Consider the following 22,315-nt stretch of genomic DNA (forward strand, 5'->3'; position numbering starts at 1 on the left):
GTGAAGTTGATTGTCTTTAAAAGGATCCATTGAAGCCCATACCAAGGTATAATTGTATTCCTTCCAAGTTTTCTCACATTGCATTAGCTTTACAGGTTAATGTTAAGTGCTACACACATTATTTTTAGTGACCCCTAAATGGCCCTTCTAGTTGGTTGGAGTGTTGAACCACTGACAAGAACCAACTTTAATGTTGGTGTATCTAGTAACCACGTGGGTCCAGAGGAGGCGGATGGTAAATCTCCCTGCGGTGGAGCTCTCCTCTGCGCATGCCCAGGTCGCTGCTGCTGGGAGTGCGGACCGAAGTATCGAGCGACGGCTGCATTTCGACGGCCTGTCGTCAACGACGCATGTTTTTCGGATTCGAAACGGACGCTACTGGGATTTAATTTCTCGCAGAAGATACTCGCACACAATCGGCCTCCTTCACAAGATTTCCAAAGTTAGTGAAGCTCCTGGAATGTCGCAGGTAGCATGTAGCATGTAGCAGTGTGTAGCTTCCTAGCTAGCTAGCGGTGCACTGGCCCTACGAGGGGGCTGCTGGCTGCATAGGGGGGCATAGAGTTTAGGGGCATAAACATGATGCTATAAACTGTTGTGGTGTTGTTGCATCATCCGCCCCCCACCAGCCCTGCCGAGTGTGTACTCGGACCGGGGGGCTCCAACAGCAGCCCCACGACATGGTGGTACTGCCGGTGGTGTACACCAAACTGGGGTCCAACGTGACCCTTTAAAAGCTTCACACATTGCTAGAAAGATTGAGTTAAAGTTGTGTTTAAGTGAAGGGAATCTATTTTGGGTGTAGTTTAGGATTTTATTCAACAGTTAAGAGTATGCAACAATGTATTGGATGACAGTGTGCTGATAAACCTAACTTGTGTTTCTGAAGGATGAGGGCTGGTGATTAGGGCTTCGCGGGGAGGAAGTGACCAGTAGACCGCTGAGGCCCAGGACCCTGACCGCCGTGGGAGCCCAGGACCGGAGCCTGTCGGAGGACCGGATTCCGTTGGAGCCCAGGACCGGAGGCTGCGGGCGCCATGGCCTACCACAGCTACAGCAGCCTCAACAGGGCTCAGCTCACCTTTGAATACCTGCACACAAACTCGTGAGTATTTTAATGAAGAAGCGCCACAGGTTGGTCACTAGTGAGTGATGACATGTCACTGCAATCTCTTCAAAGTCTGTCTTGTAGGTTGCAGCGAAAACTTAACATTTTAGTTAACTTGCATCAACTTTAATTGTTGTGTTTATATTTTATACAAAAATTACATGTATTCCTACTGAACACAGAATAAGTTGTCACTCAGCCGCAAATAATCGGTCTCAGAGTATGGGTTTGTTTATGTCTCTGTTATTGTGTAATAGATTCTCGACATATGATAATAAATCCAAAGCATTAAAGAGTTTCACATTTGCATACATGTTTAAAATAACTTTATTTTTCACTGTACTTCCCAGGCAAACATACCTCTAATGAGTGCAAAGTAAAAGTTGTGTAGCATTTTGTAAAACATCAACATGTCATGTTGACATGTTGATTATTAATCTGAACTTCATGTTCAGTAAACAAAATCATTTTAGTCAACACACACACGCACACACACTTGATTTAGAGTTGTATCTCTGAGCTGTGATTGGTTCCAGAGAGGTCTTTGACCAGGCTATCCGTGTCTTCTTGTGTTCCAGGACGACCCACGAGTTCTTGTTCGGCGCGTTGGCCGAACTCGTTGACAACTCCAGGTATGGACCCCGGGTCATGTGATGCTGCCACGTGCGCTAATGCCACATTAAGACCCGCCCTCATCGTGTTTTGTGTTTGTTTTCACAGAGATGCAAACGCTACCCGGATAGACATCTACACAGGTACAAGTCTGAATGCATGAGTTACTCTAACAGGATGTAGTCAGCAGACAAATGTGTCCACACTGAGAACAATCAGTTCTCAACCAAAAGTGTGGCTGAAAGGTAAAATGCTGCAACATTACATTAAAGAGGATTATCCTAAGGATTCAGGTTTATGTATTCATTTAATTGAATTAGTGGTAGTATGAAAAGTACAGACCACATATCGAAGGGCTTTCTAAATGTCACACAGGAAACACTTCTACACTGTGTGTGTGTGTGTGTGTGTGTGTGTGTGTGTGTGTGTGTGTGTGTGTGTGTGTGTGTGTGTGTGTGTGTGTGTGTGTGTGTGTGTGTGTGTGTGTGTGTGTATGGCTTTAAGACAAAGCCTAACTTCCTTTTTGGCCAACAGAAAACCGACCAGAGCTACGGGGGGGCTACATGCTGTGTTTTCTTGACGATGGCACCGGAATGGACCCCAGTGAGTCAAACCCCCCCCATCTAATTCTGGACTTGGTGTAGTCTGGTTTTGCTTTTTTTATTTTTCAACGTGAAATTAATGTAAAAACGAAACAACAAATGTAATCCATCAGCCTGACGCCAATGTAAACTTTAAGGCAACCATCAAAATCTGTCAATTTAGATGTCTCAAACAGTCTGTTTTATTCATGAGGAAACATTGAAATGGGGGCTTTAACAATGTCCGCGATTCACGCCACAAGGTTTCTTTTCTGGGCTCCTCCAGAATAGGATGCGGGGGGGGTGGGGTGCTAAAGACTAACCTGGCTATTGCCAGGTTAGGTTAACCTGGCTATTGCCAAGCTCAATCATAGATTGAGCTTGTTCTGGGGAAGCTGCTGTCATTTCCTTCAGCACAAGAGGCGTGGTCAATGGGCCTACTGGCTGCTTGCCGTCGCTACCCTGTCGTCATTGTGTTAAACCAGCCAATAGCGTGACAGGGGGAAAAGCCAGCTTGGTGGTTGGCTCCCGCAAAAATGTATCGGATGCAGAAAGAAATGTGTTGCTCTTCTCCAGACTCGCCGGCAGAATGGGCGGGGCTACCCAGTGAAAAGACGGCTTATTTGATGGTTGTCTTTTTTGGTTTCATGCACCAATTCCAAGTTCTAGTTAACCCTGTGATACTTTTTTAGCAGTGTTGTTGTGTATAAGCGTTCATAATGAGTGATGTTGAGTATGATATGTGCCACACTCCGTCGCGTTATACCATGCTGCCATGGAGCAGAGCTCTCTGAATGTGTCTGGTGGTGGCTGGTTCAACCTGTTGTACAACAGCTGTGCAGCCTCACCCCCCCCTCCCCCCCCCCACTATGTTTGATGAGGAAGCAATCATCATTAAAAAAATAATAATGGTTGTATTAAATCTTTGGTCAAATGTTTGACTGATTTACTCAATAGCCGTGTAATCAGTGGGTAATAAACCCTGGGTTTATGTCTCACTAACGGCCGGTCGGCTGTACGTTATCCTACATATTGTTTCTATATGTATTCTATGCGTGCAGAGTTTTTATCTCTACAAAGCGGTACTGTGGTGAAGCGTATCGTAACTCACCCTGCTCTCCCTGTCAGACGAGGCCACCCACGTGATTCAGTTTGGAAAGTCCAGTAAACGCTCGTCTGAGTCCAGCCAGATCGGCCAGTATGGAAATGGACTCAAATCGTAAGTCTGCTCATATTTACACTTACACTGAATGATTTATATACTGTTTATGATGTGTCTTTATGCTCTGTTGATGATGTATATGTGTCTTTATGCTCTGTGGATGATGTGGTTGTGTCTTTATACAAGGTTTAAGATGTATATGTGCCTTTATACACTGTTTATGATACATGTGTCTTTTATATAAGCTTGTAGGTTTGATTTTCCTTTTTCCATATAAGAGTTGTGACCTGTTTATGGTTGATCTGTGACCTGTTGACGGTGGATATGTGACCTGTTGATGGTGGATATGTGACCTGTTTATGGTGGATATGTGACCTGTTTATGGTTGATCTGTGACCTGTTGACGGTGGATATGTGACCTGTTGACGGTGGATATGTGACCTGTTGATGGTGGATATGTGACCTGTTGACGGTGGATATGTGACCTGTTTATGGTGGATATGTGACCTGTTGATGGTGGATATGTGACCTGTTTATGGTGGATATGTGTCCTGTTGATGTATTTTCTATATTCCGAGACGTTGACCCCCCTGTCTGTCTGCTCAGCGGCTCCATGCGGATCGGGAAGGACTTCATCTTGTTCACCAAGAAGGAGAACACGCTGTCCTGCCTCTTCCTGTCCAGGACCTTCCACGAGGAGGAGGGGCTAGACGAGGTCAGGGTCGGGGTCAGGGGTCAGGGGTCACGGTTGAATGGCCTGCTGCACTCGGGGCTTAGGATGTGGTTTTCCGTTGCTCTCCTTATCCCATGACAAAAGTTGGGCCTGGCTGGAGAAATGAGTCTTTTATTTTTCTAATCATTTAACTTTGTGCTTTTTATGGAATCAGTTGTTCTTGAGTAAATAACATCCTGTAGGGAAAATGAAATATAAAGGAAAGCTAAATAGGTTGGCATTACATTTTAATAATGGCACATATTCCATGAGCACACGTTCTTCATTGAACTTCCTCCAGTGGAGTCGTCTGAATGTATCGGACTGACCAACGCTCGCCGTGAGTACGTACGTGGCAGGGAGCGCTGGAGGAAGGTTCATACGGAGCCAGACTATGGGATTATGTAGAGCCAGCAGCAACGCTACCGGCGCGCTGACGTCGAGCCCTCCGTCCCCAGGTCATCGTCCCGCTGCCCACCTGGGACCTGACCACCAAGCAGCCCCTGACCTCCGACCCCGAGAAGTACGCCATCGAGACGGAGCTCATCTACAAGTACTCCCCCTTCAAGAACCAGCAGCAGCTCATGGAGCAGTTCGCCAAGATCGACAGCAGCAGTGGTGAGTCCTCTCTCTGGTGGGGAGGGAGTCCTCTCTAGTGGGGAGGGAGTCCTCTCTCTCTAGTGGGGAGGGAGTCTCTGTAGTGGGGAGGGAGTCCTCTCTCTAGTGGGGAGGGAGTCCTCTCTAGTGGGGAGGGAGTCTCTGTAGTGGGGAGGGAGTCTCTGTAGTGGGGAGGGAGTCTCTGTAGTGGGGAGGGAGTCTCTGTAGTGGGGAGGGAGTCTCTGTAGTGGGGAGGGAGTCCTCTCTCTGGTGGGGGAGGGAGTCCTCTCTAGTGGGGAGGGAGTCCTCTCTCTCTAGTGGGGAGGGAGTCCTCTCTCTCAAGTGGGGAGGGAGTCCCCTCTCTCTAGTGGGGAGGGAGTCCTCTCTCTCTAGTGGGGAGGGAGTCCTCTCTCTAGTGGGGAGGGAGTCCTCTCTCTGGTGGGGAGGGAGTCCTCTCTCTCTAGTGGGGAGGGAGTCCTCTCTCTCTAGTGGGGAGGGAGTCCTCTCTCTCTAGTGGGGAGGGAGTCCTCTCTCTCTAGTGGGGAGGGAGTCCTCTCTCTCTAGTGGGGAGGGAGTCCTCTCTCTCTAGTGGGGAGGGAGTCCCCTCTCTCTGGTGGGGAGGGAGTCCCCTCTCTCTAGTGGGGAGGGAGTCCTCTCTCTCTAGTGGGGAGGGAGTCCTCTCTCTCTAGTGGGGAGGGAGTCCTCTCTCTCTCTAGTGGGGAGGGAGTCCTCTCTCTCTAGTGGGGAGGGAGTCTCTGTAGTGGGGAGGGAGTCCTCTCTCTAGTGGGGAGGGAGTCCTCTCTAGTGGGGAGGGAGTCTCTGTAGTGGGGAGGGAGTCTCTGTAGTGGGGAGGGAGTCTCTGTAGTGCGGAGGGAGTCTCTGTAGTGGGGAGGGAGTCTCTGTAGTGGGGAGGGAGTCTCTGTAGTGGGGAGGGAGTCCTCTCTCTGGTGGGGGAGGGAGTCCTCTCTGGTGGGGAGGGAGTCCTCTCTCTCTAGTGGGGAGGGAGTCCTCTCTCTCTAGTGGGGAGGGAGTCCTCTCTCTCTAGTGGGGAGGGAGTCCTCTCTCTCTAGTGGGGAGGGAGTCCTCTCTCTAGTGGGGAGGGAGTCCTCTCTCTCTAGTGGGGAGGGAGTCCTCTCTCTCTAGTGGGGAGGGAGTCCTCTCTCTCTAGTGGGGAGGGAGTCCTCTCTCTCTAGTGGGGAGGGAGTCCTCTCTCTCTAGTGGGGAGGGAGTCCTCTCTCTCTAGTGGGGAGGGAGTCCCCTCTCTCTGGTGGGGAGGGAGTCCTCTCTCTCTAGTGGGGAGGGAGTCCTCTCTCTCTAGTGGGGGGGGAGTCCTCTCTCTCTAGTGGGGAGGGAGTCCTCTCTCTCTCTAGTGGGGAGGGAGTCCTCTCTCTCTAGTGGGGAGGGAGTCCTCTCTCTGGTGGGGAGGGAGTCCTCTCTCTCAAGTGGGGAGGGAGTCCTCCCTCTCTAGTGGGGGGGGAGTCCTCTCTCTCTAGTGGGGAGGGAGTCCTCTCTCTCTGGTGGGGAGGGAGTCCTCTCTCTCTAGTGGGGGAGGGAGTCCTCTCTCTCTAGTGGGGAGGGAGTCCTCTCTCTCTAGTGGGGAGGGAGTCCTCTCTCTCTAGTGGGGAGGGAGTCCTCTCTCTCTGGTGGGGAGGGAGTCCTCTCTAGTGGGGGGGAGTCCTCTCTCTCTAGTGGGGGGGAGTCCTCTCTCTCTAGTGGGGAGGGAGTCCTCTCTCTCTAGTGGGGGGGGAGTCCTCTCTCTCTAGTGGGGAGGGAGTCCTCTCTCTCTAGTGGGAGGGAGTCCTCTCTGTGTGTCTAAAGGGTTGAATGTTGGGCAGTATTGTGAAGTGCTTTGAGTGGCTAATGGTTAGAAGAGTAAAGGCAGTCCATTCACCATATTCCATCTATTCTGCAATTAGTTTAAGGTCATCACTGATTTTCTAACGACATACACTCACTCACCTTACGTAGTTCATTCTTCGTTATGTCGGCCATTAATCACCGAATGACCTAATGATCCCTGGGAAGCTGTGTTCCTGTAGCTCTAGGGGTGCTGCTGGCCCCCTGGAGGTCAGAGGTTACAGGGGGTGGCCTAACGTGACCCACTCTGATCAGGCACTCTGGTGATCATCTACAACCTGAAGCTGATGGACACCCGAGAGCCGGAGCTGGACGTGGAGTCGGACCACCAGGACATCCTGATGGCCGCCACGCCAGTGGAGGGCGTGTGAGTGCTCCCCTCGCTGCCCCCCCCCCACTCTTAGAGAGAGACACCGCACCCCTCCCCCCGTCCCCCTCCCCCCTCACAGCTGACCACGCCCCTCTCCCCCCCCTCCCCCCTCACAGCTGACCACACCCCTCCCCCCGCCCCCTCCCCCCTCACAGCTGACCACGCCCCCCTCTCCCCCCTCACAGCTCACCAGGCCCCGCCCCCCGCCCTCCCGCCCCTCCCCCGCCCCTCTCCCCCCTCACAGCTGACCAGGCCCCTCCCCCCCGCCCTCCCGCCCCTCCATAACTAACGGCTCCTTCCTCCCCCGACAGGAAGCCGGAGAAGCGGTCGTTCCGAGCGTACGCGGCGGTCCTGTACATCGACCCCCGCATGAGGATCTTCATCCAGGGACACAAGGTCCGGACCAAGAGGCTCTCCTGCTGCCTGTACAAACCCCGGTACGCTCAGCCAAGTACCCTGATGTCACCACTTTGCCTCAATGTTTCTATGGATGTATTTTGTTTTAGAATTGATGATTATCAGCACCGGCGGTCTTGGACCCAATTTAAACCCCTTTGAAATCAAGAAATAGTTGTTGGGTCTAGGAAAGGTTTCTGATATCTGATCTCATGTTGCCACTACGACTATCAAAACCATAAAAGCCCTATCCCTGAAGCTGCTCTCGTCTTCACCGAAGGCACTCTGGATAGAAGCGTCTCCTCAATAACGTGTCAATGTCTCGCCTACGACGGGCCCGCCTCTTGTTCCACTAACAGGTCCTACAAGTATTCCTCGACACGCTTCAAGACGCGGGCGGAGCAGGAAGTGAAGAAGGCTGAGCATCTCGCAAAGATCGGTGAGTCACGGCCTGACTCTGACCAACCAAACGCCAGCATGTCATGGCCTTGAGCGAGCCGGACCCCGCCTCCTCTCTCCGCCTATTCTCTGTCTTTGTCTGCTCGTTCTTTTTCTCTTTCCCTTTGTCTCCTCTCTCCTCTCCCCCCCCCCCCCCCCCCCCCCCTTAGTCTGACAGGAAGTTGTTTGTGTTTTTCCCAGCGGAGGAGAAGGCCCGCGAGGCCGAGAGTAAGCGCTTGGCATTGGAGGCAAAGACCGGAGACGACCTGTCAAAAGAATCCCGGGTAATGAACCACCAGAGAAATCAGTTTTTAGTTACGGCCATTTGTTAAGATGAGATGGGTCCTTACTTACCCAAGGCTGGAACCTTGGGATGTCCCAGTAGAAAGTACAGGTCAGACATTGAAGTAAAGGGCTGATTATGTCCCACGTTCCCGCAACGCAACGACCACGCAGACGCCTCCACGCAGCCGTGAACCTTTATTGTTGTGCGTCGGGTTTTGGTAAGCGGACCAATCACAGAGCTCGCTGCTGGGTCGCCTCGACAGAAGGTTACGATTTTTGGGAGGCGCACGTCCGGCCCTTGCGTTGGACGCAAGGAGGGTCCACGAGGGCGTAAGGGGTCCGTAACCCCCGTGCGTTGCGTGAACGTGGGAGCATAATCAGCCCTTAAGAATGTCGTCCTCTTCCCCAGACGGTGCTGAGGAAAGCCCAGGACGCGGCCATGATGATGAGGAGGGACGCAGACATGAAGAGGAAGATGCAGGAGAGCAAGCAGAAGTGAGCTCATGAATCCTATTCATCTGAGAAGGAGTTAGTCCTCATCATCGAGCTTTCAAAATAATAGTTGGAGTATTGCAGTATGGATTGAATGGAAGCCGGATGATACAAAAACAGACCTTATGAATGCTATATATATATATATATATATATATATATATATATATATATATATATATATATATATATATATATACACACACACACACACAGTGTTTGGGGGGGGGGTAACGCATTACATTTAAAATATCGGTAACTAGTGCACTACTTTACTAGACTATAGTAACGTGCTTTCCTGCGTTACCCGAGCCGTGTAAAGTTCTGATCCGTTGTGGTGCGCGCATGCGTGCTGCCTGTGTGACTGCAGCGCCTGCTTGCCTCGACACGTTGCCATAGCGATCGATTTGAGTGACGTAGCTGCTTGTGCGAAGGAGTGTTCAAGGGTTGGAGCGCAGAAGCAGGTGACACAGAAAGACAGGCTGGTTGCCAGGTTCATTGTAGAAGACATGCTTCCCCTGTCGACTACTGAATCGCCCAGATATAGAAAAATACTAGATAAAGTGACCGGGATTCGCAAGCCAACATCCGACAGGAAAACTTTTTCCCATTAAGTGTCATACCGAAATGGAATCGAAGCTCAAAATAATTTCCGAGTCCTCCCTGGATCATGTGTCCACCAACACAGACATTTGGTCCGCCAACAACAAAAGTTACTTAGGAATGACGGTGCACTGGATAGACAGCATTACTTTAAAACTTGAGACGGCTGCTCTTGCCTGCAAGAGGGTGAGAGGAAGACACACTTACGATGTCATAGCTTGCTAAATAGATCAGGTTCATTCAGCCGTTGGACCACATACAGTAACAGCATGTGTCAGCACCGCTTAACTGCATTTCTGTTTTGCTTTATGGGATAAAGTGACCTTTTTATATTTGTCATTGACCACTTAATTTTTGTTCTCATGTTTCCCAAAGCCTGTGTTTTGAAACTTGTGTGTTGCTACTGATTGACCTCACCATAGCCTACTTTATCCTGTTGTTTGTGGATTCTATAGTGAGGCATTTCTTTGTGCAGACAGGGATATTGTTCTTTCATATGATTTTATATGCTATTTTGTATAGATTTATACAATAAACACTAAGTGATGTTAGGGTTACTTTTCAAATGCAGTAACTAGTAAAGTAATCTCATTACAATTTACAGAAGTAACTAGTAATAAGTAACAGATTACTTTTTTTGAGTACCCCAACACTGTGTATGTATGTGTATCTATATAATTATCATAAATGACATGATGCTGACAATTTTTATTATCTATTATTTTATTATATATTATATTTTTTGATATAAGTTTTGCTGATATAAGTTTTGCCCCCCCCCCCCCCCCCCTGCAGAGCACTGAAGGAGCCAAAGGAGCTGAGCTTCATCTTCGGGGTGAACATCGAGCACCGCGACCTCGACGGCATGTTCGTCTACAACTGCTCCCGGCTCATCAAGATGTACGAGAAGACCGGCCCACAGCTGGAGGGCGGCATGTGAGTGGTGTGACCCCCCCCCCCCCCCCCCCCCCGACCTCTGACCTCTGACCCCCCCCCACCCCCAGACAGGCTGAAGGGGAACCTCTGTGTTCTGCCAGGTACTGATATAAGATGGGACTCTTATTCAGATGTGGGCGGGGCCAGTGGGCGGGGCCAGCTGCGGATACTTTATCGTACTTGACCAATGGAGAGGCCGGATTCTCAACACATGATGTCGTTGATTTCGCAGAAACTGACTTTATTTTGCAGACGGCCTTTATCCCCAACATGCACATGAAGCGCTCTCTGGTATCAGAACACAGTGACAGCCCCGCTCTGGTCCTCCACCAAACCCAACACGTGCAGTACCCTGTGTGTGTGTGTTTAGGGCCTGTGGGGGCGTGGTGGGGGTGGTAGATGTTCCCTACCTGGTGTTGGAGCCCACGCACAACAAGCAGGACTTCGCCGACGCCAAGGAGTACCGCCACCTCCTGAAGTCCATGGGGGAGCACCTCGCCCAGTACTGGAAGGACACCAACATCGGTCAGTTATGGTCCTCTGTTTACTGCCACACGCACACACACACACGCACACGAACACACAGGCACTGTTTTAAATTCATTGGAGATTGTTGACAAAGATTGAGCCAGTGTGGTTGTACCCTTACAGCTCAGAAGGGCATCGTGAAGTTCTGGGATGAGTTTGGTTACCTGTCGGCCAACTGGTCTTCCCCGCCCTCCCCTGAGCAGAGATACAAGAGACGCCGGGCCATGGAGATACCGCTCACCATCCAGTGTGGTAGGGGACACGCACGCGCGCACGCGCGCGCACACACACACACACACACACACACACACACACACACACACACACACACACACACACACACACACACACACACACACACACACACACACACACACACACACACACACACACACACTGCAGTGTCGTACAAGACCCCCTCTACACTGTACACCAAAATGTATGACCCCTCCCGCTCCCGCACACATTCTACCACACTAGGTTGAGATTATTTATTGATTTCTGACCAATCAGAGCATCTCTTCCCTGATAAATCGGAGCAATTTGTTTTCCTGTCAATCTCCGAGGTGTGAAATGAGACTTGTCTTAATAGTGGGGGCCATTTCTTGAGGTAGAGGTGTTCTGCCCTCTCTTTACGGCCCTGGGGTCTTGAGGTGAGGCGATGCGTGAAGGGATCTGTGCTGAGGGTTGTCTCGTCTTGTGTCCTCCAGATAAGTGCTTGAAGTGGAGGACGCTGCCCTTCCAGATGGACGCTGTGGACAAACGCTACCCCGATAGCTGGATGTGTCTGATGAACCCCGACAGCAGCCAGGACAGGTACCAGTCACCCCAACCCCCACACACCTGTACTACATGGCTCACCCGGTGCTCAGCGAGTGGTACCACTTACATTCTCATGTCTTTTGTTCTTAAGAACCTGAAGGTCCCCTTAGTAAGAACCGTTCATCTGTCTCTGTTCTTAAGAACCGTTCATCAGTCTGTTCCCTATTAACACAGAGTCACTCAGCAGACGCTTCGATCCACAGCCACCAACCAGTGGACGACAGCCACAGCATCCAATCAAAACACGACGAGCATTCTATACAAGCTAGTTAACCCCCAGTGAAGAGCCGCAGGAACCCCTCCAGCCCAGTGTTTGTGGGGTGTTCAGGGGCGGTGCTGACGGTTACAGGAGATGGCCAGAGGCTGGACCCCTGGAGAACCACGGGTCCAGACCTCTGCAGGATCATCAGTGGACTAGAGAACCCTAGACCTGGGCACTGGATCATCAGCCTGGACTCCTTTATAGTCCTGGTAACGACCTCTTCTTGTGTTCTTCCTCCGGGCGCAGGTGCGACGCTCCAGAGCAGAAACAGAACCTGCCCTGTGGAGTTCTGAAGAAGGACAAGCAGAGCGCAGAAGACAAGCAGAAAGAAATCACAGACAAGATCAGAGCACAGCAGGAGAAACTAGAGGCACTGCAGGTGTGAACCCCCCCCCCCCCCCCCGTGTGTGTGTGTGTGTGTGTTATTCAGATGGTCATTCTTTATTTTAAGCTCATGTTTTGTTCTGGTCATGTTGTAATAAACACGACCAGAACGAATGAATAAGGTAAGTTAGCAACCGGTTAACGAGTCGTCTCTCGCCCCCCAGAAAACCGGCACCATCAAATCGTCTGCAGACGTGAAGAGGCTGCCCCTGGACGTCAGCATGAGGCCCAGCGCCCAGGGCTCCGCTCAGGTACGCCTCCTCTCAGGGCTCCGCTCAGGTACGCCTCCTCTCAGGGCTCCGCTCATTTACGCCTCCTCTCAGGGCTCCTCTCAGGGCTCCCCTCAGGGCTCCCCTCAGGGCTCCGCTCAGGTACGCCTCCTCTCAGGGCTCCGCTCAGGTACGCCTCCTCTCAGGGCTCCGCTCAGGTACGCCTCCTCTCAGGGCTCCGCTCAGGTACGCCTCCTCTCTGGGCTCCGTCGCCGTGTGACCACAGAATACATTACATTTAGGGCATTGAGCCGTCGCTTTCATCCAAAGCGAATTAACAACGGTTCACCCACGCCTTCACACACCGACGGCGGAGTCGACCAGGCAGGGGGACAGCCGGCTGGTCAGGAGCAGTCAGGGTGAGGCGTCTCGCTCAGGGACACCTCCACACTCAGCTAGGAGGAGCCGGGGATCGAACCAGCAACCGTCAGGTTACCAGTCAACCCGCTCCACCTCCTGAGCTAAGCCGACCCTACAGAACAACAATAAAGACCACCACATCCTAGAGTCAAGGGGGATCTAGTTCATTATTTGGCTTTGCATTTCATGCACTTTTAAGAAATCGGATGTTTAAATGTCTGAAACGGTGGGAGGAAGCTGGGATTGGTATCACTGTGGTCCTTACATCCCACTCTGAGCTGTGATCGCTGCCCCTCCAGGCTGAGGGTCCACTCTGAGCTGTGATCGCTGCCCCTCCAGGCTGAGGGTGCACTCTGAGCTGTGATCGCTGCCCCTCCAGGCTGAGGGTCCACTCTGAGCTGTGATCGCTGCCCCTCCAGGCTGAGGGTCCACTCTGAGCTGTGATCGCTGCCCCTCCAGGCTGAGGGTCCACTCTGAGCTGTGATCGCTGCCCCTCCAGGCTGAGGGTCCACTCTGAGCTGTGATCGCTGCCCCTCCAGGCTGAGGGTCCACTCTGAGCTGTGATCGCTGCCCCTCCAGGCTGAGGGTCCACTCTGAGCTGTGATCGCTGCCCCTCCAGGCTGAGGGTGCACTCTGAGCTGTGATCGCTGCCCCTCCAGGCTGAGGGTCCACTCTGAGCTGTGATCGCTGCCCCTCCAGGCTGAGGGTGCACTCTGAGCTGTGATCGCTGCCCCTCCAGGCTGAGGGTCCACTCTGAGCTGTGATCGCTGCCCCTCCAGGCTGAGGGTCCACTCTGAGCTGTGATCGCTGCCCCTCCAGGCTGAGGGTGCACTCTGAGCTGTGATCGCTGCCCCTCCAGGCTGAGGGTGCACTCTGAGCTGTGATCGCTGCCCCTCCAGGCTGAGGGTCCACTCTGAGCTGTGATCGCTGCCCCTCCAGGCTGAGGGTGCACTCTGAGCTGTGATCGCTGCCCCTCCAGGCTGAGGGTCCACTCTGAGCTGTGATCGCTGCCCCTCCAGGCTGAGGGTGCACTCTGAGCTGTGATCGCTGCCCCTCCAGGCTGAGGGTCCACTCTGAGCTGTGATCGCTGCCCCTCCAGGCTGAGGGTCCACTCTGAGCTGTGATCGCTGCCCCTCCAGGCTGAGGGTGCACTCTGAGCTGTGATCGCTGCCCCTCCAGGCTGAGGGTGCACTCTGAGCTGTGATCGCTGCCCCTCCAGGCTGAGGGTCCACTCTGAGCTGTGATCGCTGCCCCTCCAGGCTGAGGGTCCACTCTGAGCTGTGATCGCTGCCCCTCCAGGCTGAGGGTCCACTCTGAGCTGTGATCGCTGCCCCTCCAGGCTGAGGGTCCACTCTGAGCTGTGATCGCTGCCCCTCCAGGCTGAGGGTCCACTCTGAGCTGTGATCGCTGCCCCTCCAGGCTGAGGGTCCACTCTGAGCTGTGATCGCTGCCCCTCCAGGCTGAGGGTGCACTCTGAGCTGTGATCGCTGCCCCTCCAGGCTGAGGGTGCACTCTGAGCTGTGATCGCTGCCCCTCCAGGCTGAGGGTGCACTCTGAGCTGTGATCGCTGCCCCTCCAGGCTGAGGGTCCACTCTGAGCTGTGATCGCTGCCCCTCCAGGCTGAGGGTCCACTCTGAGCTGTGATCGCTGCCCCTCCAGGCTGAGGGTCCACTCTGAGCTGTGATCGCTGCCCCTCCAGGCTGAGGGTCCACTCTGAGCTGTGATCGCTGCCCCTCCAGGCTGAGGGTGCACTCTGAGCTGTGATCGCTGCCCCTCCAGGCTGAGGGTGCACCGGCTGAAGGGTTCGGTGATAGACGGACCTTAGAGATACTGATGGACCTGAGTCTGAAACAAAGTGTTCCTGTCATTGTTGAGCTGGTGTGTGTCCCAGCTGCCCCCCTAGGGGGGGGCTCTCTGTGGTTCTGTACTAATGCCCCCCCCCCCCCCCCCCCCCCCCAGGCCACCCGGTCCTCGGAGAGGTCCACCTCGCGGCCGCGCTCGCCGCCCCTCCCGTCCCACCTCAAGAACGCCCCCAGCGTGCCCCCGCCCCGCGCCACCCCCCCCCGCGCCGCCCGGACCGCCGGCCCCCCGCCGCCACCGGCCCTCGCGCCCGACCCGCCCAGGGGCCGGGCCGCCGGCCGGCCGGCCACGCCCGCCGCCAAAGCCCCCGCCAAAGCAGCCCCGCCCGCACGCAGCACACGGGTAAGTCTGACCAGGTGACCCCACCAGGTGACCCCACCAGTAAGACCCCACCAGGTGACCCCACCAGGTGACGCCACCAGGTGACCCCACCAGGTGACCCCACCAGGTGACCCCACCAGGTGACCCCACCAGGTGACCCCACCAGGTGACGCCACCAGGTGACGCCACCAGGTGACGCCACCAGGTGACGCCACCAGGTGACGCCACCAGGTGACGCCACCAGGTGACGCCACCAGGTGACCCCACCAGGTGACCCCACCAGGTGACCCCACCAGGTGACCCGCCAGTAAGACCCCGCCAGTAAGACCCCGCCAGTAAGACCCACCAGTAAGACCCCACCAGTAAGACCCCACCAGTAAGACCCCACCAGTAAGACCCACCAGTAAGACCCCGCCAGTAAGACCCCGCCAGTAAGACCCCGCCAGTAAGACCCCGCCAGTAAGACCCCACCAGGTGACCCCACCAGGTGACCCCACCAGTAAGACCCACCAGGTGACCCCACCAGGTGACCCCACCAGTAAGACCCCACCAGGTGACCCCACCAGTAAGACCCCACCAGTAAGACCCGCCAGTAAGACCCCGCCAGTAAGACCCCGCCAGTAAGACCCACCAGTAAGACCCCGCCAGTAAGACCCCGCCAGTAAGACCCCACCAGTAAGACCCACCAGTAAGACCCCACCAGTAAGACCCCACCAGTAAGACCCCACCAGTAAGACCCCACCAGTAGAGTCCAGTGCTGTCAGTGTTGACACCGTCTCCGTGGTTACTCGTCCAGTCAGCGCTCCCTCAGGGTGATGTTGATCCAGGCGTGTCACTTCCTCCCCAGACGCCAGCCAAAGCCTCACCCACCAAACCAGCGGCCAACCAACGTAAGAGAATCATCGTGCAGGAGGACAGTGAGGAGGAGGAGGAGGAGGAGGAGGAAGAGGAGGAGGCAGAAAGCGATGAGGAGAGCGAAGAGGAACGACCTCAGAACAAGAAGTCCAAGATGGCCGCGGCGCTGGTCCAGAGAGGGAAGGCGGTGGCCAAGCTCCTGCCTCCCAAACGAAGCAAGGCAGCCGAGGTACGACTCCTCCTCGTGTCTAGACGGAAGGTCTCGGAGACACCGAGAGGTTGACCCTCTGAGCCTTCTGCCCACGGTCCAACACCCGTTACCCACAATGCCTCGCTTTGGTTCAGGACCTTATCTAGCAGTGAGGCATCCTTCAACATATTGAGGTCAGAGAACCAGTCGGTGTGTCTGCTGTAGTTGTAGGTGTGGTCGTGGTCCTAGTTGTTCTTCTGGTTGTAGCTCACACCCTGCTGAGGCCTCTGCTCTGCTCTGTCCCCTGAACCAGTCAGTGTGTCTGCTGTAGGTGTGGTCGTGGTCCTAGTTGTTCTCCTGGTTGTAGCTCGTACCCTGCTGAGGCCTCGGCTCTGTCCCCTGAACCAGTCAGTGTGTCTGCTGTAGGTGTGGTCGTGGTCCTAGTTGTTCTCCTGGTTGTAGCTCGTACCCTGCTGAGGCCTCGGCTCTGTCCCCTGAACCAGTCAGTGTGTCTGCTGTAGCTGTAGGTGTGGTCGTGGTCCTAGTTGTTCTCCTGGTTGTAGCTCGTACCCTGCTGAGGCCTCGGCTCCGTCCCCCTGACCGAGCGCTGGATTCAGGAGCTCCTCTGTTGACGTTGCAGGTCCCCACCACCGCCCCGCCTGAGAAGAAGGGAGCGACCACTCCCATTGGCCGCCAAGCCCCCTCCGACGCCCCCGCCCCCAAAACCGACCCGACAAAGGTAGAACCCCCCCCCCCCCCCCCCTGTAGACAGACTGATGAGCTTCACCGTTCCTCTGGTTCTCCCTCGGTGGCTGTCCCTCTCTGCTCCCCCTCTCTCCCTCTTCTGCATGTCGTCGTGGAGTCCTCTTTCTTCCCCTTCTCATGAACTCAGTTAGCTTCTCCCCTTCCTCGTTGACCCGCTAGTCTTCCTCCCCCTCTGTGTCTGCTGGTGAAGAAGACTCTGTCCTTCTGGTGGTTTCTGAAGCGTTCCTCTGTTCCTGCAGGTAGCGGAGAAGGCAGCGGAGCGGGACTCTGACGGGGAGAGTAAAAACCCTCTGAAAGGTGAGCAGGAGGAAGATGGCTGAAACGTTGAAGGGGAGCCGGCCCCCTGGTCAGGTGTTCCTGATATCAGAGAGCACACTCACACATTCACAAACTCAAGTTTCAGCAGAACAGGAGGGGAATCGGGATTTTCCCAATTTGGTAGAAAATACGTAACTTGTCCGTCTTCAACCACATTGTCTGTAGAAGGAGAGATTAAAAACATGCTATTTTATATTAGAAAACGGTAGACAGTTAATAATAGCAGAGACTGATGAATGGTTCAGGTTCATAAAAACAGACTCATGAACGGTTCTTACTAAGGAGACCAAGTTCTTATGAATATGCTGAACGGTTCTTAAAAGAGGACCTTCAGGTTCTCAATCACAGACTGATGAACGGTTCAGGTTCTTAAGAACACACTGAAGAGCGGGTCAGGTTCTGGAGAGCAGAGACTGATGAACGGTTCAGGTTCTTAAGAACACACTGAAGAGCGGATCAGGTTCTGGAGAGCAGAGACTGATGAAGGGTTCAGGTTCTTAAGAACACACTGAAGAGCGGGTCAGGTTCTGGGGAGCAGAGACTGATGCTCTGTGTCCCTGCAGACAAGGGCATGCAGGTGGAGGTGCGGGTGAACATGGAGTGGTTCACGGGGAAGGTGGTGGCAGTGGAGGTGAACAAGAAGAGCGTCCGCTGGAAGGTCAAGTTCGACTACGTCCCGAGATCCACGCCCAAAGACCGCTGGTGAGATCCTGCTCCTGGTTCCTGCTCCTGTTGCTGGTCTGGCCCTCAGAGACACACCCACAGAGTTTTAGAGAACTACAGAAGAACACAGAGACGATTAAATACGCTTCAGTAGGCGTCCAGGCCACTCGAGGTCATGATGGGACCCATAAATAAGTCAAGCACTACAGAAACCATCGTTCATCAACATAACCTGTGGATGAATGAGTACATGTTATACCTGTTATGATCATACTGTGTGTGTGTGTGTGTGTGTGTGTGTGTGTGTGTGTGTAGGGTGTTTAAGGGGGGGGAGGACGTGCGGTTAATGCGGCCGGCGTCGCCCGTCTCCCAGACGCCCGACACCCAGCAGGAGGCGGAGAAGGGCCCCGCCCGCATGGAGCCCGACACCACCCAGCCGGGGACCAGCCGCGAGGTCACCGGCAGCATGGTCTCCATGATGAGGTCAGCATCCGGGGCGTCATGGCAACGCTGGGCTGGGGTTCAGAGAGGGAGAGGAGGGACGGTCCAAGTGATGAGGGCTGTTTTGGTATCCTTGGGCTCTCTCTCTCTCTGTCTCCTCTCTCTCGCTCTCTCGCCCTGTCTCTGTGTTCTCTCTCTCTCACTCTCTCTGTCTCTGTCTCTCTAGGTCACTCTCTGTCTCTCTCTCTCTCTCTCTCTCTGTCTCTCTCTCTCTCTCTCTCTGACTCCCCTCTGTCTCCTCTCTGTCTCTCTCTCTCTCTGTCTCTGTGTTCACTCTCTCTGTCTCCTCTAGCTGTCTGTCTGTCTCTGTCTCCTCTCTGTCTCCCCTCTGTCTCCCCTCTGTCTCCTCTCTGTCTCTCTCTGTCTCTGTGTTCACTCTCTCTGTCTCCTCTAGCTGTCTGTCTGTCTCTGTCTCTCTCTCTCTCTCTCTGTCTGTGTTCACTCTCTCTGTCTCCTCTCTCACTGTCTGTCTCTGTCTGTCTCTCTCTCCCTCTCTGCAGGACGATGTTGCGTTACTTCTTCCCTCCTGATTTCCGGATCCCTAAGGACGATGTGAACGGTATGACGGCGGAGGAACTGGTGGCGTTCCCTCTGGTGAGCTCCGCCCCCGGCCGCCATCTTGGTCCTCAGGCTCTGATCTCAGGACGCCCCCCGAACCACCTGACTAGTCCCCCAGTAGAACTAGTGGGGGACTAGTCAGATTTTAAGACTAGCAGTCTTACTAAGACTGATGGTCAGATTGTGGATTAGTAATGGTATAGTTAATTTATTTTTTCCTGTTATTTACTCTTATTAAAATGTATCCATTTGTGTACTACTACTACCATGACGGCTACTACACTACTGTTCCTACCACTACTCCTGCTATACTTCTACTGTTATCACTACTACCGCTACCGTACTTCTACTGCTACTATACTACTACTGTTACTACTGCTGCTACTACTACCACTGTTACTACCACTGTTACTACCACTGTTAATACCACTGTTACCACCACTGTTACCACCACTGTTACCACCACTGTTACTACCACTGTTACTACCACTGTTACCACCACTGTTACCACCACTGTTACCACCACTGTTACCACCACTGTTACCACCACTGTTACTACTCTCCGTACTCTAGTGGCCCGGCCCCCCTGACCCCATCCTCTGCCTGCAGAAGGAGTATTTCCAGCAGTACGAGCTGGGCCTGCAGTCGCTGTGTAACTCGTACCAGAGCCGGGCGGACGCCAAAGCCAAGGCTGTGGAGGAGAAGAGCAGCAACGCCGAGACCAAACTCAAGGAGGCGGACGAGAAGCTGCAGAAGCTGAGGGCCAACATCGTCTCTCTGCTGCAGAAAGTGCAAGAGGTAAAGTCTGGGCTCAGAGGGGAGGGGGGGCACCTCTGGGAGACGGGGGGGAGGAGCCTGAGGGGGGAGGAGCCTGAGGGGGGAGGGAGGAGCCTGAAGGGGCGGAGCCCCAAGTGGCTGCTGGAAGAATGACAAACAAAACCGTTTATTGGTAGATGGAATCAAAATAAACAAAAATAGTTTAAAACCATTTCTACATCCTTATAATGATCTGTATGGATGGATGAATTGTCTTTTTGTAAAACTCACGAACATTAATAGTATAGATGAACTGTAAAATACCAAGAATCCCTTTGAAGCCGAACCATTCTCCCAGTAAAAAGTATGTTTGACCTTTAACCTTGTAGTAGCAGTACCTTTAACAGGAACTAAAACGTAAACTGCTCTCTAACTGATTGTTTAAGGTGAACTAAAACGTAAGCTGCTCTCTAACTGATTGTTTAAGGTGAACTAAAAGGTAAACTGCTCTCTAAATGATTGTTTAACATGAACTAAAAGGTAAACTGCTCTCTAACTTATTGTTTAAGGTGAACTAAAAGGTAAACTGCTCTCAAACTGATTGTTTAAGGTGAACTAAAAGGTAAACTGCTCTCTAACTGATTGTTTAAGGTGAACTAAAAGGTAAACTGCTCTCTAACTGATTGTTTAAGGTGAACTAAAAGGTAAACTCCTCTCTAACTGATTGTTTAAGGTGAACTAAAAGGTAAACTGCTCTCTAACTGATTGTTTAAGGTGAACTAAAAGGTAAAGTGCTTTCTAACTGATTGTTTAAGGTGAACTAAAAGGTAAACTGCTGTCTAACTTATTGTTTAAGGTGAACTAAAAGGTAAACTGCTCTCAAACTGATTGTTTAAGGTGAACTAAAAGGTAAACTGCTCTCTAACTGATTGTTTAAGGTGAACTAAAAGGTAAACTGCTCTCTAACTGATTGTTTAAGGTGAACTAAAAGGTAAACTCCTCTCTAACTGATTGTTTAAGGTGAACTAAAAGGTAAACTGCTCTCTAACTGATTGTTTAAGGTGAACTAAAAGGTAAAGTGCTTTCTAACTGATTGTTTAAGGTGAACTAAAAGGTAAACTGCTGTCTAACTTATTGTTTAAGGTGAACTAAAAGGTAAACTGCTCTCTAACTGATTGTTTAAGGTGAACTAAAAGGTAAACTGCTCTCTAACTGATTGTTTAAGGTGAACTAAAAGGTAAACTGCTCTCTAACTGATTGTTTAAGGTGAACTAAAAGGTAAACTCCTCTCTAACTGATTGTTTCAGGTGAACTAAAAGGTAAACTCCTCTCTAACTGATTGTTTAAGGTGAACTAAAAGGTAAAGTGCTCTCTAACTGATTGTTTAAGGTGAACTAAAAGGTAAACTCCTCTCTAACTGATTGTTTAAGGTGAACTAAAAGGTAAACTCCTCTCTAACTGATTGTTTCAGGTGAACTAAAAGGTAAACTGCTCTCTAACTGATTGTTTAAGGTGAACTAAAAGGTAAACTGCTCTCTAACTGATTGTTTAAGGTGAACTAAAAGGTAAACTCCTCTCTAACTGATTCCTCCGCCTCCTCCAGGACATCGACATCAACACAGACGATGAGCTGGACGCCTACATAGAGGACCTGCTCAACAGGGGGGACTGAGGCCGCCGCCCCCTAAAGACTCTAGCTTTGGTTCTCCTGGGGGCCCTCAGCCCACCAGAGAGGGGCCCTCAGCCCACCAGAGAGGGGCCCTCAGCCCACCAGAGAGGGGCCCCCAGCCCCCCAGAGAGGGGCCCTCAGCCCCCCAGAGAGGGGCCCTCATCAGAGAGGGGCCCTCAGCCCCCCAGAGAGGGGCCCTCAGCCCATCAGAGAGGGGCCCTCACCAGAGAGGGGCCCTCAGGACCGTATAAACGTCTGCATCGGCGCTCCTTTCATTTCGCTCTCCGCTCTCCGCCGGTTCTTGATGGTTTCAGCCTCCATGGTTCTTTTTATTTGACTTTCCGTTGTGGGCGGGGTCTGTGCGGTCCTGTGGGGACGTCTCCACGGTAACAGGGGTTTGTGTTCCCCTACTTTTATATCCACATATGTTTGTTAACGTTTGAATCGTTGGCTCCTGCTCGTTGGTTCTGAGAGTTGTCTTGTGTTCAGAGGCTTGGGTTTCAACATTAATCACAATATCTGTTTGATCTTCAACCAATTAAGGATCATCTGACTTGCCAAAATATATATATATATATATATATATATATATATATATATATATATATATATATATATATATATATATATATATATAAATAAAGAGGATCCAGTCTGTAATGAAACACTAAGTTTCCCTCCTTTAAAGTCGTCTTGTGGCCACCTGGAGCACCAGACCTGTACTGGGTTTTATCAGTGTGTCTCTGTCTCCAGGTTGCTCTCTGGGGAACTCTTCTGTTTGCTCACCCTTTCAGTGCCCAAGTTCTTCTCTCAGTCTGATTTTTAAAGTCATGAAAAATGTTTTATTAGGCGCTGCATGTGTTTTCAGTCTTTTTGAAAACTCTTTACATTAAATAATAAACCTGGTTCATCGCCCACATAGCGCTCCTGTCCTTTGTAAACATGTAAATGATTCTTTATAAAAGTTGTATCCCAAATGCAAGTCATCATTATTTTTAGTTAGACATCCTTATTCAACACTAAAAGGTTTATGGGCGGGGCCCCGGGCTCCCCCCCCTACTCGGTCCCTGCGTAGACCTTTGACC

General features: G+C 52.3%; 1 protein-coding gene across 2 annotated transcripts; it reads left to right on the top strand.

Annotated features, from left to right (window-relative positions):
* Positions 1 to 213: 213 nt before the first annotated feature.
* Positions 214 to 22,147, top strand: morc2 (MORC family CW-type zinc finger 2). 2 transcript variants are annotated; one of them, XM_030369884.1, is made up of 28 exons: positions 214 to 442; positions 890 to 1,105; positions 1,687 to 1,740; positions 1,829 to 1,863; positions 2,255 to 2,323; positions 3,430 to 3,520; positions 4,070 to 4,178; positions 4,634 to 4,793; positions 6,885 to 6,996; positions 7,311 to 7,436; positions 7,755 to 7,834; positions 8,035 to 8,117; positions 8,528 to 8,613; positions 10,009 to 10,149; positions 10,520 to 10,674; positions 10,801 to 10,929; positions 11,388 to 11,493; positions 12,008 to 12,140; positions 12,310 to 12,396; positions 14,734 to 14,976; positions 15,803 to 16,039; positions 16,641 to 16,739; positions 17,005 to 17,062; positions 17,647 to 17,785; positions 18,062 to 18,229; positions 18,748 to 18,841; positions 19,415 to 19,603; positions 21,165 to 22,147. In XM_030369884.1, the coding sequence occupies exons 2-28, from the start codon at positions 1,038 to 1,040 to the stop codon at positions 21,231 to 21,233; spliced, it is 3,120 nt and encodes a 1,039-aa protein (XP_030225744.1). In that variant the 5' UTR covers positions 214 to 442; positions 890 to 1,037; the 3' UTR covers positions 21,234 to 22,147. The 2 variants fall into 2 exon arrangements, with proteins under 2 accessions (XP_030225744.1, XP_030225746.1); XM_030369886.1 differs by having other exon boundaries at positions 257 to 469.
* The last annotated feature ends 168 nt before the right edge of the window (positions 22,148 to 22,315 follow it).

The sequence above is a fragment of the Gadus morhua genome, chromosome 11, assembly GCF_902167405.1.
Source record: "Gadus morhua chromosome 11, gadMor3.0, whole genome shotgun sequence".
Classification (NCBI taxonomy): Eukaryota; Metazoa; Chordata; class Actinopteri; order Gadiformes; family Gadidae; genus Gadus; species Gadus morhua.